Source organism: Tachysurus fulvidraco, chromosome 6 (assembly GCF_022655615.1).
Source record: "Tachysurus fulvidraco isolate hzauxx_2018 chromosome 6, HZAU_PFXX_2.0, whole genome shotgun sequence".
Classification (NCBI taxonomy): domain Eukaryota; kingdom Metazoa; phylum Chordata; class Actinopteri; order Siluriformes; family Bagridae; genus Tachysurus; species Tachysurus fulvidraco.
Window position 1 is genome coordinate 22,132,600 of NC_062523.1, and position 18,273 is coordinate 22,150,872.

At 39.5% G+C, this 18,273-nt stretch overlaps 1 protein-coding gene across 2 annotated transcripts in view; it reads right to left on the reverse strand.

The window, feature by feature from the left end:
* The window catches only part of fgf14 (fibroblast growth factor 14), a 135,133-nt gene that overhangs the window by 31,241 nt on the left and 85,619 nt on the right, over positions 1–18,273 (reverse strand). Inside the window, exons 1-3 of one of the 2 annotated variants that reach the window (XM_047815391.1) lie at positions 17,469–18,092; positions 8,714–8,824; positions 5,232–5,335 (exon numbers count right to left, since the gene is read on the reverse strand). In XM_047815391.1, coding sequence (XP_047671347.1) covers positions 5,232–5,335; positions 8,714–8,824; positions 17,469–17,661 — 408 coding nt within the window. In that variant the 5' untranslated portion in view covers positions 17,662–18,092. Of the gene's footprint in view, positions 1–5,231; positions 5,336–8,713; positions 8,825–17,468; positions 18,093–18,273 lie in introns of those variants that run through there. The other variant, XM_047815392.1, reaches the window with a different exon arrangement.

The window sequence follows — 18,273 nt, forward strand, 5'->3', positions numbered from 1 at the left end:
TAAAGAGAGGAATCAGAAAGTTTAACAGATCCATTCTGGCAATTTTCCTTCTTTACAGTACATTTTTGTAGGACGGTATTTCAATATAATTCCATGCAGAATGGCTCGAGGCACATATAGAATACAAGCCAAACAGTGAACCTGGTTCATTTAGATAAGCTGTATTTAATTTTACATTTTTAACCCATTATTTGAGTCAAGTCAGCCATCTCCAAGAAACAGACGTCACCGGGGAAAAAGCTGATCCACTAAAACAAGCAAATCACACACCAGAAATAATCAAATCATGCTGCACTGTATGTAAAGAGTAAGCTGTGCTTTTCATGACGGTTCTGCTTGATCAGAAATGTGTTTTTCTTTCTCCGACACAAATTTATCAGCCCCAACATATATGCACACTGCACTACAGCCAGAGCCAGTAGGCTTTCATACTTAATGCCTAGTAAAATCTCTACGGATTTCGTTTCGTATAGTATAACAATGGATGCACAGGCTGCAAAGACTTTTTTTGAACAGCACAGTTCTACACAGTTCTACACTGCCAACCTATTGATGTAAATAGTCCATTTAAAAACATATAAAAGCGAGTAGTAGCAAGTATACGGAGCGATAAAGCCCGACGACTCATACACCACCACCACTGAGAGGAGGAAGGACGAAGGACGAGGCACTTAGAAGAAGGACGACGGTCCGTGAATCGCCAGAGAACTCAAAGCAGGATGCTACAGTATACCGTCACATAAAGCAGATAACACCACGACTCCATAAGAAACAGGGGAAATAAGCATGAACAATGCGCTGGGCTAGAGACATACACTGTAATGTTTTGTGGAACAGTTTCTAATCACATTGTGTCTTCATTTGTATATCTATATAGTCTGAAGCATGAAGTATGCATGGATGCTTATCTAAACACCTACAGCCATCTAAAAAAACAAGCTTGATTATTATTCCACTGGGTTAATCCTCGTGGCCTTTAAACAAAAGCTGGAGTGTCCACTGGGAGATTACTGAATTCTATCCTTCGATGCCTAATGTCCTCGCAGGCAAAAAAAAGGTGATGCTGAAGCAAGATGTTCAAAGAAATCTGCTCACTTTGTTCCACGGGGTCACCATCCTCTCACATTCACGTCAGAGAGAAAGAATAGAGGCGTGAGATACAAAGTAGTCATTCGACCGGGACCATTTGTTTTTGATTGATTACGAACTAGGTTTTTTTTTTATTGATAACTGAACTGATGCTACAATGCTCGTGTGGTGAATTTGCTTCCAATGCATTCGCAGTTTTATTAAGGCACAAAGTATAAATGAACTTTAGTGAATATAAGGGCATACTGCCATACTCTGCAAATGTTCTAGTATTTCTTATCCTATTACCTTTAACTGCATGGAAGATTATTAAGTCTATTTCTGGATCTTGTTACATTTTATTTTATGCTAGAAATATATGTAGATGCATGAAGTGCTTTTATTATTTTCGAAATTATTTTGTATATTAAATCTATATTAAAAATGTATAAAAAAGAATGTCTAAAATAGTGTTAATTATAATATTAGACTTGGTTCATTGTAATATGATTAATTAACAGTTAATACTTTAAAAGAAAAAGCACAAACTGGAGGCTGTTTGCAGTTACATTAGTTCACTTGGCTGACTCTTGTATCCAATGGACACTTAAGACAGGACACAACTGAGCAGTTTACAGGTCCCTAGACGGTTAGGATTAGGATGCAATGCTCTCACTGCCATGGCCTGGGTTCGATTCTCTGATTCCCAGGGAACTGACCCCGGTGACATGGGTTGTACAAGCCTGGATGAATTGTAAGGCATACAGCAGGAATGACAACTGGTGTAAAAACCTGCACTGAATCAAATATACAGATCAATGATCCGCAGTGTCAACCCCTAACAGGAGCAGCTGAGGGTGACCAAACAACCAGGATGTTTATGATTAAGGGCTTTTCTCAAAAACCCAACAGTGGTGCAGTTTGGTAGAGTTGGGAATTGGGAGTTAAGAACTCACAACTTTCTGACCTCTGGCACAAAGGCTTGAACGCTTCCTATTTTCTAAAAATGATAATTAAACAGAAAAAACACTTTAAAACTATTCTCACACAAAAGGATTTTGTTTCGTATAGTTGTTAAACAATGGATGCACAGGCTGCAAAGACTTTTTTTGAACAGCACAGTTCTACACAGTTCTACACTGCCAACCTATTGATGTAAATAGTCCATTTAAAAACATATAAAAAGGAGTAGTAGCAAGTGTACGGAGCGATAAAGCCCGACGATGCATACACCACTTTAAAACCGGTTTCACACAAAAGAAATGTTTTTAGGATCCTCGCTTCTATCTGAAAAATAAAACCGGGCCATGTATATAGTGCCAAAACTGGCATCTCAAGTGTATGTAGGTATATATTTTATAATAAAAATGACCATAAACATATATAAGATTATTTCTAGATATTTATTTTTCAAGCTTTAAATGTTCTTATGCTATTTAATGATAATTTAGCTTCTTTCTAGAAATAAGTGCGTAAAATTTGCTAAATTATCCGACAGTCGAGCGGATTATTTCAAAACTCAAGAAATGTGTAAAACATAATGTCTAAAATAGACTTAATAATCTTAGATTTTGTTTGCTGTAATCAATTTCATACGTTTTACTACATTTCAGATATTTTTATTCGAAAATTGTTTTTAATGTAAATCTAAAATCAAACTGTGGAATATCTCATACACAAAAAAACTAAAAACTAAAAAACTGCTTGTTTTCACATTTTATTTAAAATGCCTATATTAAAGTGCACAGTATTTAAATCTCCCAGGTAATGCAAATCTACAGAAAAAGTGGAAATTAAGAAGCTGAATTCGTGTTTGACATGATGGCACTGCTTCGAGCATTTGCTGGGTAAATGGGCACCTAATGGATGTTGAGATCAAATGATAGCCGCATTCTTTGAGAAATGAGGGACAATACCAGTGAACACTCTGGACTTGAGAGTGCAGGCCATTACATGACTCATTCACGCAGGAAAGAAATAAGTGTGTGTGTGTGAGAGAGAGAGAGAGAGAGAGAGAGAGAGAGAGAGAGAGAGAGAGAGAGAGAGAGAGAGAGAGAGAGAGAGAGACAGACAGACAGAGACTGAGACAGAGAGAGAAGGAGTACAGGAGCACATTTTAAAGTTGATTACTGAGCCTTTTAGAACATGCTAAGGTTGTTGTTGTGTAAGACTTCATGGTGCAAGATGTTACAATTGCAGCAGGTTCTGGGTATTACAGCTCTGTACTGCTGTTTTAAGGAGGATTAATGTTTCAGTGAGTGAGTGAGTGGGTGAGAGACAGACAGACAGACAGACAGACAGTGTGAGGGAGAGACAGACAGACAGAGTGAGGGAGAGAGACAGACAGACAGATAGACAGACAGACAGACAGAGTGAGGGAGAGACAGACAGACAGAGGTGAGGGAGAGAGACAGACAGAAAGACAAACAGACAGACAGACAGAGGTGAGGGAGAGAGACAGACAGAAAGACAGACAGACAGACAGACAGACAGACAGACAGACAGACAGAGTGAGGGAGAGACAGACAGACAGAGGTGAGGGAGAGAGACAGACAGACAGACAGACAGACAGACAGACAGACAGACAGACAGAGGTGAGGGAGAGAGACAGACAGGCAGACAGACAGACAGAGTGAGGGAGAGACAGACAGACAGAGGTGAGGGAGAGAGACAGACAGAAAGACAAACAGACAGACAGACAGACAGACAGAGTGAGGGAGAGACAGACAGGCAGAGGTGAGGGAGACAGACAGACAGACAGACAGAGTGAGGGAGAGACAGACAGACAGAGGTGAGAGAGAGAGAAAGACAGACAGACAGACAGACAGAGTGAGGGAGAGAGACAGACAGACAGACAGACAGACAGACAGACAGAGTGAGGGAGAGACAGACAGACAGACAGAGTGAGGGAGAGACAGACAGACAGAGTGAGGGAGAGACAGACAGACATAGTGAGGGAGAGACAGACCGACAGACAGAGTGAGGGAGAGAGAGAAAGAGATATGTTACAAACACTACTGCTACTGCATATATCATACTACTGCAGCTGTCAAAGATTCTGTATTCATATTCAAACAGAATCAGACAGACAGACAGACAGAGAGAGAGAGAGAGAGAGAGAGAGAGAGAGAGAGAGAGAGAGAGAGAGAAGGGGGGGCACAGACAGACAGACAGACAGAGAGAGAGAGAGAGAGAGAGAGAGAGAGAGAGAGAGAGAGAGAGAGAGAGAGAGAGAGAGAGAAGACAGGCAGTCAGAGAGAGAGAGAGAGAGAGAGAGAGAGAGAGAGAGAGAGAGAGAGAGAGAGAGGAAACCTCTCTGGACATTTGCGTTAATAATCACAGCAGTGGCTCCCAAGTGGCACAAAATAAAACAAAAAAGGGTTTGCTTTATCTTCATTATCTTCCAGATATCATGAATTTGAATCCCAAAGATTCAAAGAGCATTGGTGGTCAGGAGCGCATCAGATAAAAACTGCTCTCAGGAAGGGAGGGGTAGCACAGTCTCATTCCCCTGTCAATCATGAGTGTCTGTGAGCTCATGCATGTGAAAGGCGGTAGATTGCGGTTTCCTCTGAGGGTCTTCTTCTGCCCTGTGATGTCACATGAGCAGCATTTTCATAACGATGCAGAAAGCTTCATGTGTCTTGTAGGAAACACATCATAGCCTTTGCTGTTGTGTGATAGAAAAATGCTGTCTGACGTGTGGGAATCGGCCATGACTAAATCAAGCAGAAAACTTATTTGCTATAAAGATAATACATTTTAAAAAAACCACAGCAGTGGCCTGAACTGAATTTCTGACAATCAAGAACTGGGATTCTTTATAAAGTCAGGAGACTGAGAATGTGATTCATTTCAGCAATACACAAAAGCATGAATGTATACTGCTTCTTCGCTTAAAATCATGTGATGCATTGAAACAGGCTTCATACAGTATTCTGAACATTAATTATTACTCTGAATATTACAGAGACACAAATATGTCATTTCAAAACAAAGTATTTTTAAAAACAAGACAAAGACAAAATTTGTCCGGGAAAAAAAATAACATGGATTCTCTTGACCCTAAACATGAATCTCATACACACACACACACACACACACACACACACACACACACACACACACACACACACACACACACACACACACAGGGTACTCACTGATGTGTACAGGTGGCCTTCTCCATTCATGGCGATGTATAACCCTGTCTTCACGGACTGAATAGCAACAACTCGGAGGCCCACAGGGATGAGATTGAACAACGCTGGAGGAAAAGGACAGATAAATAATCATTATGATAGTAATGTTTGTCCGATGGATTGATGCACACAACAACATATCATACATTTCAGCCCACATCACCAAACAGGAACCTTCAACATGTGTCCGTTCAGTTCCCTAAAGTCAAGACTTTATAGCCAAGATTCACATGTACAGTATGTGTCAGGGGATAATCTCACCTGGATCTTGTAGATGATCCCAGGACTCGTTCACTACTGTACATGCTCACACTGAATATCCTTTCCAAACACTAGAACTGTTGGACATTAAAGTTTGTCAAAGAGTAAAAGTTTAAGCTTATTAGTGTTGGAAATAAAAAAAATGGAATTTATTAAGATAGATAGACAGATGGATGGATGGATGGATGGATGGATGGATGGATAGATAGATAGATAGATAGATAGATAGATAGATAGATAGATAGATAGATAGATAGATAGATAGATAGATAGATAGATAGATAGATAGATCCAATCTTATTTCTCTTACTGTATGTTTCTACTGGACACTTGAATTGGGATCAAAAAAGTATCTATCTATATATTTGTCAGGACTCAGCCCGGACTTTTGGCCACGTGCCTTTTGTTTATCTTCCTCGTCACGTGTCTGCCCTGCCTTCGTCTGCCCCTCCCTGTCTCCACACCTGATCCTTATTGTGTCATCGTGTCTTTTATATTTAATCATTAGTTACGTTTACCCCTTCGTTATGTCTAGTCTTTGTTAAGTGTCGTCATTTGTATTGTTTCAGTTATCGTCTTTTATGTCTTTGTCTTCATTATTTATTAAACCCCTTTCATTTGAAGCTATCCTGCATACGGGTCCTTCTCCTTCCTCCTCTTCTAGAAGATAAGTTTTTTTTAACAAGGAATAAAAATACTAAGAATTAAAAGAATGATGTGCAATGTTACCTGTTACAGGTAGTTGCAATTCTATATAGTATACAATAGTCAAATCCCCATGTGAATCATTTTCCCAGGCTGTCACATTATTATTCACACGTAATTTTCCCAACCCTCTCTTTTCATGTGTACTGTATTTACACTGGCTGCCACTCCATACAACCCATACAAGTAAACACTTACTAGCAGCCTCAATGCAGATGTACTCCATGTGCATTGCAGATACGATGATGACTCTGTGGTGTTAACCCCAGTAGACATAGAGGCAGTAATTGGAGGCAGCAGTGGTGCATGGCAGCTTTAAAGGCTCTTTTGTTGTCAAAGCCTGCTTCCCGAGTTTGTTAGGTAACGGTTATTGTTTGAGTTGCTCTAGAAGGGCGGTTCTGACAGTGACAGCAAGCGGCAATTGTCCATGTGGTTTATAGTAATGTATGGTACAGTAAGGTGAAATGTGTGTATGACTGACTGATGGCAGCAGCACAGTGTAAGTGGCACAGCTGGGAGTGCTGGAAGTGTAACGGTAAGAACTGTAATGCACACTTGTGGAGAGGAAAAGCTACATCGGAAAGGCGCAAGTTGAAGCAGGATTAATACAGATTTAATGTTGCAGAATATTTAAAAATATTCAGTGTTGTTTATTTATAGGATCCACCGCTCAGCTAACTTTTTCTTCATGCTAGGAATTTTATTCAGAGAGAGACAGAGAGATAGAGAGAGTGAGAGAGAGAGTGACAGAGAGATAAAAAGGGAGAGAGAGAGAGAGACAGACAGACAGACAGACAGACAGACAGAGAAAGAGAAAGAGAGAGAGAGATAGCAAGCAAGAGAGAGAGAGAGCTCGCATGAGAGACAGAGACAGACAGACAGAGACAGAGAGACAGTGCAACGTAGAGATAGATAGATACAGAGAGAGAAAGAGAGAGAGAGAGAGAGAAAGAGATAGCGAGCAAGAGAGAGAGAGAGAGCGCGTGAGAGACAGAGACAGACAGACAGAGACAGAGAGACAGTGCAACGTAGAAATATATACAGAGAGAGAGAGAGAGAGAGAGAGAGAGAGAGAGAGAGAGAGAGAGAGAGAGAGAGAGAGAGAGAGAGAGAAACAGCAGACAGACAGACAGACAATCAAGAAGAGAGACATAGAGGGAGTGAGTGGGTGCAAAGAGGGAGATAGAGACAGTGAGAGAGAGAGAGAGAGAGAGAGAGAGAGAGAGAGAGAGAGAGAGAGAGATGTTACACACAATACTGATTCTGAATCTGCTAGAGTGAGAGACAGAGACAGAGACAGAGACAGTGCAACATAGAGATAGACAGATAGAGAGAGAGTGGCAGACAGACAGACAGACAGACAGACAGACAAAGGAAGAGAGTAGAGGGTTTTTTTTGTTATAGTATACAGTATATAATATATACATGTAAATGTCTAGTAGTACTTATAGTACTTATATGTAAAATTAAAAACAGGCTAGTTTTATACTGTTTTGCACAGATTTTTGGCGTCCATACGCAGACTCTGTGACTCATTAACGAGTATTTGATGAGGGAACGAAGTGAATCACAGGAGAAAAGGCAGCACGCTGTAGGAGCCATGCATGTTTGTGTGCGCAAGATTGACACTCTGCCTGTCATTCTCTCGTTATGGCTTCAAAATGAAATCAAATTAAGCAGCTGGCCTGAAGCGGTGGAAAAGCAGGTCCTGTAATATGCTAATAATACACCGCTCGCTGATGTGCCACAACTTCTTCTTGCACACAGACACACAAACATATCCCCCCAAGTTGTGGTGCCAATCCAAGGGATGATCTTGCTCTCACTTCATCTGCGCCTCTTGTTTATTCAGTGTGTGTATAATCTGATTTGACAGGCAAGTGCATCGGGCAAACAAGTGAAAAAGCAAATGATTGAAATGTCATGCAGTACTACAAAAGGAGAACCAACAAAATGGATGTGCGATCTTAAAATTCAATACCATTTCATCAATGCAAGAAGGCGAGATTATATACCAAATGTATTATTATATTCAAGTCTAAAAATAAAGAGAATAATAAAGAGAATTCAAGAAGTTGATCATGACCGTGTTTCATTTTACTGAAACCCAAATCACAAATCACTTTGATTTACTTAATTATCTTGCAGACGTTTCAACCACAGCAAAAAAAGCCGTCGAGCGTGTCACCCGGCTCACGAAGCTGAATAAAAGCATCTATATGCAATGACAGGGCTTTAAATCTGATTTTCATTCCACATTCATTCCAAGGAGATTTATTCAGCATCAGATATTAGAAAAAAAGATGCTTGTCCAAAGGGATTTTGACATCTTGACAGTGTGCAGATATTTGTCAGTATTTCTCGAGCAGCCTTAAAAAATATTTATATTATATAATTTTATTAGAAATAAACAACTTCTGTGAGAGAAAACTTGACATTTGAATAACTGGAGGGAAAAAAAAAATTTATCCACTCACAAGAATTACTGCTGTCATCCTTGGTCCCATCAAGAGATCCATCTGTGTTCATTTGCAAGTAGTATCCCTGCCTGCAATATAACCTGGTCACTATACCCTTGAGCTGGGGATCTGTAAAGAGAAGAGAAAAAAAAAGAATGAGTTAATGTAGTGTTACAGTGTTTACCCCTGTTTTACCATTCATAATTCGGTACAATCATCTATTATAATATCAGAAACAAGGGAGAACAATTCATTGTGTATTGATTTGTATTATTCTGGAAAGTTCTGGCATGTTCATTATGTCCTGTTTGTCGGTCCGATCAAACAGCTCATACGTCTCCCTCTAAGCTCACTGCGAGGCATCAGAGGGTGTGTTAGTGCCAGAAATTGAGATCCTAAGTCAACCTATTAATAGAATCACATTTATTGTATATGATGCAAAAAGATTAAAGCATCAATTGATGAAATTCTGGACCTTCTTTTTGTAATTAAAAGGAGATTCTAGGACCTTTATAATAAATATATAGAAGTCTTTATTTTGTTACATATGCATTACATCACAGAGATGTTCTTTTTTCACATAGCCACAGCCATGATACAGTGCCCCTGAGAGGGTTAAGGGCCTTGCTCAAATTGCCCAACAGTGGCAGATTAGCAGTGCTGGGGCTTGAACCCCAATCCTCCGATCAACAACCCAGAGCCTTAACCACTTTGGAAGGGTAAGGACAAGAGCCTGTCCACAGCGTGGGCCATGTTATCAAGTATGCACATGATTTCCATAAGATATCATCTGCTTACTACTATAGATGTAGTGTCTACTGATTCAGTCACATGGTAAATGGGTTTTAATGCCAGTGGTTTAAAATAATAATACCAATGAGGAAGAGGAAGAGGATATGAGGAAGAACAGTCAGATATACATCCAGGGTACTTGCTTAGTAGTTAGTAGTACATTTCTCTCGCACATTAAGGGTTCAGAGTTCGATTCCTACTTCCCAGTCCAAAGACATTTCGTAGTAGGATAACTGACACGTTTAAATGGTCTGTAGAATGAGAATGTGGGGATGTGGTAGCCTAGTGGTTAAGATGGACAACTGCTCAGAAGGTCATGAGTTTGAATCCCAGGTCCACCAAGGTTCCACTGCTGGACCCCTGAGCGAGTCTCTCAATTGTATAAATTGAAAATAAAAATGTAAAACATTAGTTAAGGTTTGTCTAATTACAGAAATCAATGAGAATTGATTGAAAATTGATGAAACATATTAAATGTGTAAAAAAAAACAAACAGAACTGATCAATACAAAAAAGTGTATGTGTATGCTCTATACACGTCCTGGCTCTGAGCAGCTTATTCTCTGTACACAATGATTAAATGTAATAAATAAATAAATGTGCTTGTTTTAACAGCAAAGCCTGCTTTGATTCTTACTGCCCACTGCACTGAGGTCAAAATATCAAATAAGAAACAAGGACCTACTTTATTTCAGAGCAGGGCTCAATATTTTAGCAGAGCTGTGTGTGTTTGTGTGTGTGTGTGTGTGTGTGTGTGTGTGTGTGTGTGTGTGTGTGTGTGTGTGTGTGTGTGTGTGTGTGTGTGTGTGTGTGTTTGAAGGCTGTAACTGAAGAACTGTCATCTCTTATTACTTCTGATTTACTTCTCAGCTGCCCCTGAGGCTCACTACCTTAACCAGTGTGTGTGTGTGTGTGTGTGTGTGTGTGTGTGTGTGTGTGCGTGTGTGTGTGTGTGCGTGTGTGTGTGTGTGCGTGTGTGCGTGTGTGTGTGTGTGTGTGTGTGTGTGAGAGAGAGAGAGAGTGAGAGAGAGAGAGAGAGAGAGAGAGAGAGAGAGAGAGAGAGAGAGAGAGAGAGAGAGAGAGAGAGAGAGAGAGAGAGTAGAAGAGTTTAAAAGTGAGGGGAAAAATATGTCTCTGACTGTCTCTGATGGGGACAGAGAGACAGAGACAAAGGAAATATTCAATATTCCCTGAGTGCATATCAGTTTTGCTGTATTTACAGGGTAACTGTGTGTGTGTGTGTGTGTGTGTGTGTGTGTGTGTGTGTGTGTGTGTGTGTGTGTGTGTGTGTGTGTGTGTGTGTGTGTGTGCGTGTGTCAGTCCCACTTAGGTTGTTTTATTACTTAGGTTGTTTTTATACCACAAGGCTTTTTGTGTAAAGGAAAGTAAAGAAAATCTGTCATGTGGACGAATGTAAACACACACACACACACACACACACACACACACACACACACACACACACACACACACACACACAAACACACTATGCTTCATGATTATACTGCAGAATGTGTAAGCTTGTAGGTAAACATCCTGGAGAAAAAGCATAAGTAAGGGGAGAGCTCACTTAAAAGGAGGTCATGGAAATCCAACATTAACACCAGCACACACATTTACACCCTAAATTCGTCTCATTTCTATGTGTTTTCCAGATTCTCTGGGGCTTTTCTAGTATTTCTCTATCAAGTTCCAAGTAGAAGCCTTTAAGAAATGGAAACCATCCATAAAACCATTTCTGTCCTTCAAAAAAAATCTCCTTCAAAATTTATGTTTAACAAATGATAGAAAAACAACAGGTCAAAAGATAAATATGAAAAAGAAAGAAAGAAAGAAAGAAAGAAAGAAAGAAAGAAAGAAAGAAAGAAAGAAAGAAAGAAAGAAAGAAAGAAAGAAAGAAAGACAGACAGACACTTGGACCTGTATTACTCACACACAGTTTTTCAGCTAGAGTTAATTGCTGGTGCATAATTAATACACAGTATGAACAGTGTTTTAAAGAGTTTCTTTGCCCCACAAGCTGAAGCGTGTGAGTGTGTGTGGGTTTATAAAGGCAGGAGGGAAATCCAGACGTCCTTTTAACTAGGGGTTTGTTTAAACCTTAACTGAGAACACAACAGTGCACGGTGCTCTAGTGTATTCACTGCTAGCAGTGTTTATGTCCTGTAAGTCCTGCTTATTTCATTTCCTTTACCAGTTATTATTAGTAAATTCCATTATTATACCATTATAATCAATTCAAACCTTTAGTTCACATTTAATATAATATTAAACCAAAAAAATAAACCTTTATAAATTATATATATAAAACCTATAATTAAAAATTACTATTGAAAAGAAATAAGCTTGTATATATATATATATATATATATATATATATATATATATATATATATATATATATATATATATATAAATTTATAATATAATCTATAAAATATAAAATATATTTAAATGTTGAATTTAAAATCAATATAAAAATATAAAATATAAATATAAATATAAAAATATAAAAATATTATCAGTCATCAAATGCTTTAAAATCTGAACTCTTAAGAAAAGCTAGAATTTGTTGTGTGTTGTTCGTTTCTTTGGTTAAAAATATAAACAAACAAAGAAGCCAACAAACAAACAAACAAACAAATATATAAATAAGCAGAGCATGTAGGAACTGACACTGTAAGAGTAGAACGTATTGGGATAAAATTTGATATCTCTTGCCATACAACTTTTCTGAGGAATTTACCACATGTGCAAATGTATCTGTCACATTACTGCGTTAGCACTGAAAGTGTTTATATTAAAAAAGTAATTAATCAATCAATCAATCAATCAATCAATCAATCAATCAATCAATCAATCAATCAATCAATCAATCAATCAATCAATCAATTAATTAATTAAAAATAAAAAAAGAACAAATCAAATTTCAGGGCATGGTTAACATGCACTTGTGCAGAATGTGGCATACAGAGCATTCAAGAGAAAGTTGAATTGCATCCAAACGTATTGGAGCTGCTATAGAGAAGTTTCCATTTGTTTTGTTTTTTTTCACTGGGTTGCATCGCGTCAGCCGGAGGTTTCAGAATCAGTGCATGTGCATATCTGATCTGAAACAATCTCTCAGATAAAACAGTGTGACAGATCTGATCCTGATCACTGCTCAGGCTTCCAGCTTGCTATCCTGTCATGGAATACAATGAAAACCTTCTTTTTTTTTTTTACTGCAAAGACTTTATTCCATCAGGACCTCATTAGGCAAAAAAATGCACCTAACAACAGTGGCAAATTGCTGGTTGTATGGATTTACGAAGAAAAGTAAAACGATAGGCGTTTCATTCCACACTAGTCACGTTCTGAATACGATAAAAAAAGACACTTCCTTAATTGTACAGTATGGCTGATTACATTCAAGATTGCGGGGAGAAAAGAAAAGGTCTCGTCACAAGGCTTTTCTCACAAGTCTGTGACAGTTTAGAGTGGTAGCAACATGCCGCTGAATAGGGTGTGATTGCAAATCAGGAATAAGTGTTGTGACAATTTAGGCACCCTTTAAAGAGGCATTTAGAGGTAAGAATGACGTGTTCTAATACTTCTCTGATTTAGAGAGATGGAATGTTATCAGCAAGAAGACAGAAACGAAATGAAAGTGAGAAGAGAAAAAAGCAATGTAGTGGTGGTGGTGGTGGTGGTGGTAGTGAGGGAAGCCATTATCTGAAAGAAGGGGGACACATTCTACTGTATACAGCAGCAGCTGCAGAGTTAACCACAAAAAACGTGACTGACCCACTTAAGACACTTCTGGAAAAAGTGAGGGGCTTTTCCAGCCTACATAATCGTGCAGGCGCAGCGCTGTTGTCAAGGTGAACACTGAACAAGCACCGATGCTGTTTGGATCTCAGAGTGCTGCTCCTTTTACTGCAGATTGTGAAGATCTTAATGCTATGTGGGCGTGCAACAGACAGGATTTCTTGCTTTTGAGAATTTTTTTGCCACTTATATAAGCGCAATCAAATTTGTTGTGCTTCAGCTGGAGAAAAAGTGAAGAAGAAAAAATCTGGTGAAAGTAAAAAAAAAAAAAGATCGGTTTGCTCTTAATTCTGCATAGCACGATGCTACGCGATCGATTCGGCCCTCTGACACCCGAAAGTAAAGATGACACGAGGGAAGGTATCAATTAGTTCCAACATCCCAGCAGGACTTCCTTTAGACAACTCTGCACAGTGCAGTATTTACAAGTGTTACCTAACATCCAGAAGGTACAGGGAGCTAAGAGGAATATAATGAGGTGAATTCAGAATTTGTCGAACATATTAATGAGACATGGCATGAGCAGAGATTAGAAGCACATCTCCACTGGGGATCTTCCGTCCCATTGAACGGTATAATTGGACTCAACGTGTACCGATCAGAATCCGCTGTGCCAAATCAAGCCATTATGTAGTCAGCCTTAAGGGAGACCTGTCACGTTGTGTCTCCTGTTTATTAGCATAGCAGAGTTTACAGTGACGCGATGTGACTGCACAGGCATGTGACGTATCCCGAAAGAACAGATTTGAATTTAATCTCTCGGGTCAGCTGAAGGTCACAAAGCGGTCTCCAGACGATTATGGATCTAGACTTTCTACATTGGCACTGATAAACAAACATTACATAATGTGTCTGTTCGAAACCACTCACACAAGCATGATGTTAGCTTTCTGCTTTCTACTGACACTATGAGACTTCATTCCTTTTCAGACAATTTACATACTCAGCACTAAGAGCTGGATAAAACTCTGATCTGCTTTCTCTTCAGAATGGTAGATAACGCCAAAAAAGGTACAAAGCGTACCACAGTACAATGCTCGGAGGCAATCAAAGGCATATCCCTGCTTTAATCTGGAGAACTGAAGTGAATAGGTGCACAAAGGAGACGTTAAACGAATACAAGCTGTGTTTGGTGTTGCTGGCCGGCTGAGGCCTTTCATGTTTGAAGCCATTTGGCACAAGGCTCCGGAGTCTGTGATAGACAGTATGCTTTCAGGAAAAAAAGGGAACTAAACAGTACCGTTCCTTATCGCTGGGGTTTTACCATCACGGTATCTTTCTCCTTGTAGAAAGTGTCCACAGTGTACCTTTAATGTTTTATCTTAAAATCTAATTCCAGCCCATGTATGTTCTTAAAATGACTGAAATGAAATGAGATCCAGGTTTCCATGTGAAAGAAAGACGTACTTCAGCAACAAGGAACGATACTGCTTAGGAATTTTTTTTCTAATAGTGTCGTTTAGAGCTGACGTGCTTCAGAAGGGAAATAACATGGGTAGCAAATGCAAAATAAGGCCAGTGTAAGAATAAATAAGATAATCTGTTCAAAAAAAGAAGAGAAGAGAGAAAAAGAATAGGGGCAAACAGGGGTGGAGAGGAAAGGGGGGCTTAGGGGAGAAGAAGAGAAGAGAAGAGAAGAGAAGAGAAGAGAAGAGAAGAGAAGAGAAGAGAAGAGAAGAGAAGAGAAGAGAAGAGAAGACTAGTCAAATCCTCACTTGCTCGTACAAAAGCAGTCTCTCATTGCAATCTAATTTGTGAATCCTCTGCATATAAAAAGAGCTTGTCTCTATAATAGAGTGGTTTGTCTGGGAGTTCAGGGAATGAAATAAGACAAAGTGATACATCATCCCATTCTATTCGTAATGTTTAGTGGGAGTCTTTCCAAACAGACCTCGTATAAGACTATAAACACACGCTGGTGCATGCTTTAAATGCAGGTCGAGCTTGTACTTTTGTTTTAAGCAAATTTGATTCTGCAAATTTGATGCTGAATTGTAGGGTTGTGCTATTCAAGTAATCACTGTTAGATTGGAAAAAAAGGTGTCTTTATAAAATGAACAAGATATTTTGAATATCTCTAGACAATCCCAGGATAGGTGCACAAACGTTCGGGTACGTTTAGACAATGTACGGTTCACTGCAATGAAAAACAGCTCTCTCTACAGGAGGGAACTCCAAATCCCTGAGTGTCCCGGTTACATCCAGCCTGGGCATGAAGGCAACTTAGCTTTAGCGTCTTACTGCTTCCTATAATGGTGACTATGCTCAGGTTTATTTGCTGAAAACATGCTTCTTGTGGCTGCTGCTGCTGAACTAAAGCTGGGTAAACAGAGCCCTAATCCCCTTTAGTGCATGGGTTATATGTTAGAGAGAGGAAATAAAATACAAGGCAAGTGAAAAAAGAGAGGGAAGAAGAAAAAAAAAGGTGGGGGGTGTTTTTTTTTATGAAGAAGAAGAAGAAGAAGCCCTTCACTAAAGATTTTCCAAATCCCACAGCAAATGGAAATTAATGAGACAACTCCCTGAGGGTCCTCCATCCAAAATAACAGACAAGGACACAGTAAGATTCCCCCAATTGTGGCCACACTCACCGTCAGCCCCTAAACCATGATAAATCAGCCTCTCCAGTGGTCGTCTCACTGGGGCTCCTCATATAGTCATGTGACATTCTTAAGAGAGGAGGCAGGCTTGATTGCGCTTAGTTGAGCATCTCCTCATCATACTTCAACACAAGATTCGAACACTGTGAGTACACAGGGCAGCCATGAGCTGCTTGCCAGATGTAATAAAATGGCCGTCACAGGTGCACGATATCCAAGACGTTCCGGGGATAATTCATCATTCGCCGCCTCTTGTGGCAACATCTTTTTCCTGATGATTTATTTGGAAATATAACACCAACCTGTGGCATTTGTTATAGCTTTTTTTTCCATCGATGGCTCAACAAATGGCAAAGATCGGTAGCTATCATATTCTTTTAACCACTAAAACAAATACACAGACTAGCTTATACTCGGAAAAAATGTGCATTCATTCATATATGATTTTAGGTTTGTAAGTTATACATTATGCAATCTTTTAATATTAATTCCCACACACCTCTATACTGTTTGATTAGGGATCGGTGGGTCGAGATTAAGTGGTTCTAACTTTCCATGTAATTTTAAAACAAAACAAACAAACAAAAAAATACTAAATGTTCTATAAGGAAGCTTTATACTAAGCCATTGGCTTACATGCAAACTATAAGTAATGGCACGGAGAGAAAAGAAAATGGTTCCAACAGCAAAAAATGGGCACAAAGCTGCCAATTCTATGGCGACACATTAGAAACTGAACACTGTGAGTTATTCGTTTGCTTGGCATATACACAGAGATGGGAATTTGCTAAATGCTGCCAACAGTACTCTCTGATAGCATCTTTACAGCAACAAGTTGAAACACCTGCTGCTGTAAAGCCTGCACTCTACCAAGACCTGTGATTCACCGACAACAACTTGTACAGATACGTTTAAAAAAACATTGCACTTAATGTCAGAAAAATAAAAACAAATCAAATAAAAATTCAGTATCACTTACAGAATCCTCTCAAAGTTTTTTTATTTATTTTTCAATATACCTAGGCCTAATCCACATGAATACATGTGGCCTACATGAAAGAGATCCACTGAAACACAGTAATTAGCATGTAGGCTATGTGGGAGTAAATTATAGCTTGATGAAAAACTGTTTAATAAAAGTCCAGCTGAACTTCAAAAAATTTAGGAATTAATAAAAACTACACTAGGTGTCCATTTAACAGTGAGGGTTTTTTTTTTTGGTTTGTTTTGTTTTTTGGTGTATACTTTAACAAAATGAGTTTAATAACTCTTTTCTGGTTAGAATACTTAACCTTCATTCTAACTCTAGTACTTAGTCCTTTTTATGACTATACTATATAGGATTCAGACTGGATATTTTGCTATAAGACTAAAATAAAAAATAAACGAATCCACTAATAAAAGCCGCCTATTTAGACACAAAAGGTGCGTTGGTGCGCTCATGAATGAAATAAATCAACATACAACCAACGTTTATATAAGTATAGGCGATATTGATAACATAGATATACCTCTATAAGAGGTAGTGAATGTTGCAATGTCGTTTACATTAAATGAGAACTTGCTCACACCTTGACGCCGTAGTCTCCGCTTTCTGAGGCCGAAGATTCGTACTTTGGCAAAGATGTCGACAAGGTTGCCATTGCAAAGACCTTTGTTCTTATTTGGGCTCTTCCTCCTCCGGTTGGTGGAGGGTCGGTCTAAATGCTGCTCCCGCGCTTGCCGCTTTTGCCGGATCAAGCCGCTCGCAATCGCCGCTGCCATGTCTCACAAAAACTGCACAACTCTTCTTGAACGCAGCACAGACGACGCGCGCCTTCTATCACTGTCCCATAGTCACGGCCGCAAGCGCTGCCCTCGCTCACTCCGCTAGATCAGTTTATAGCCTGTTATTCAGCAATGTTCCCAAAAGACAAATACGGATTTAAAACACCGTGTTGACATAATTCAACTACTAGCAGCTCAGATCCTTCCAAAGTCCATCTTCGCCGCTCACGCGTACTTGCATAATTTAATTTTGAGGGTTTTTTTCCCGCGAAACGCGTTTATTGTGTTAGTAGTCCGGTTCCGTAAGCTTTCGCGGCTGGCTTTACCCTCGCAAGTGTGTGTGTGTGTGTGTGTGTGTGTGTGTGTGTGTGTGTGTGTGTGTGTGTGTGTGTGTGTGTGTGTGTGTGTGTGTGTGTGCGTGCGCGGGCGCGCGAGAGAGAGAGAGAGAGAGAGAGGTGTGTTGTGTGTGTTTGTGCGTGTGTGTGTGTGTGTGTGTGTGTGTGTGTGTGTGTGTGTGAGAGAGAGAGAGAGAGAGAGAGAGAGAGAGAGAGAGAGATGTGTATATGTGTATATGTGTGTGTGTGTGTGTGTGTGTGTGTGTGTGTGTGT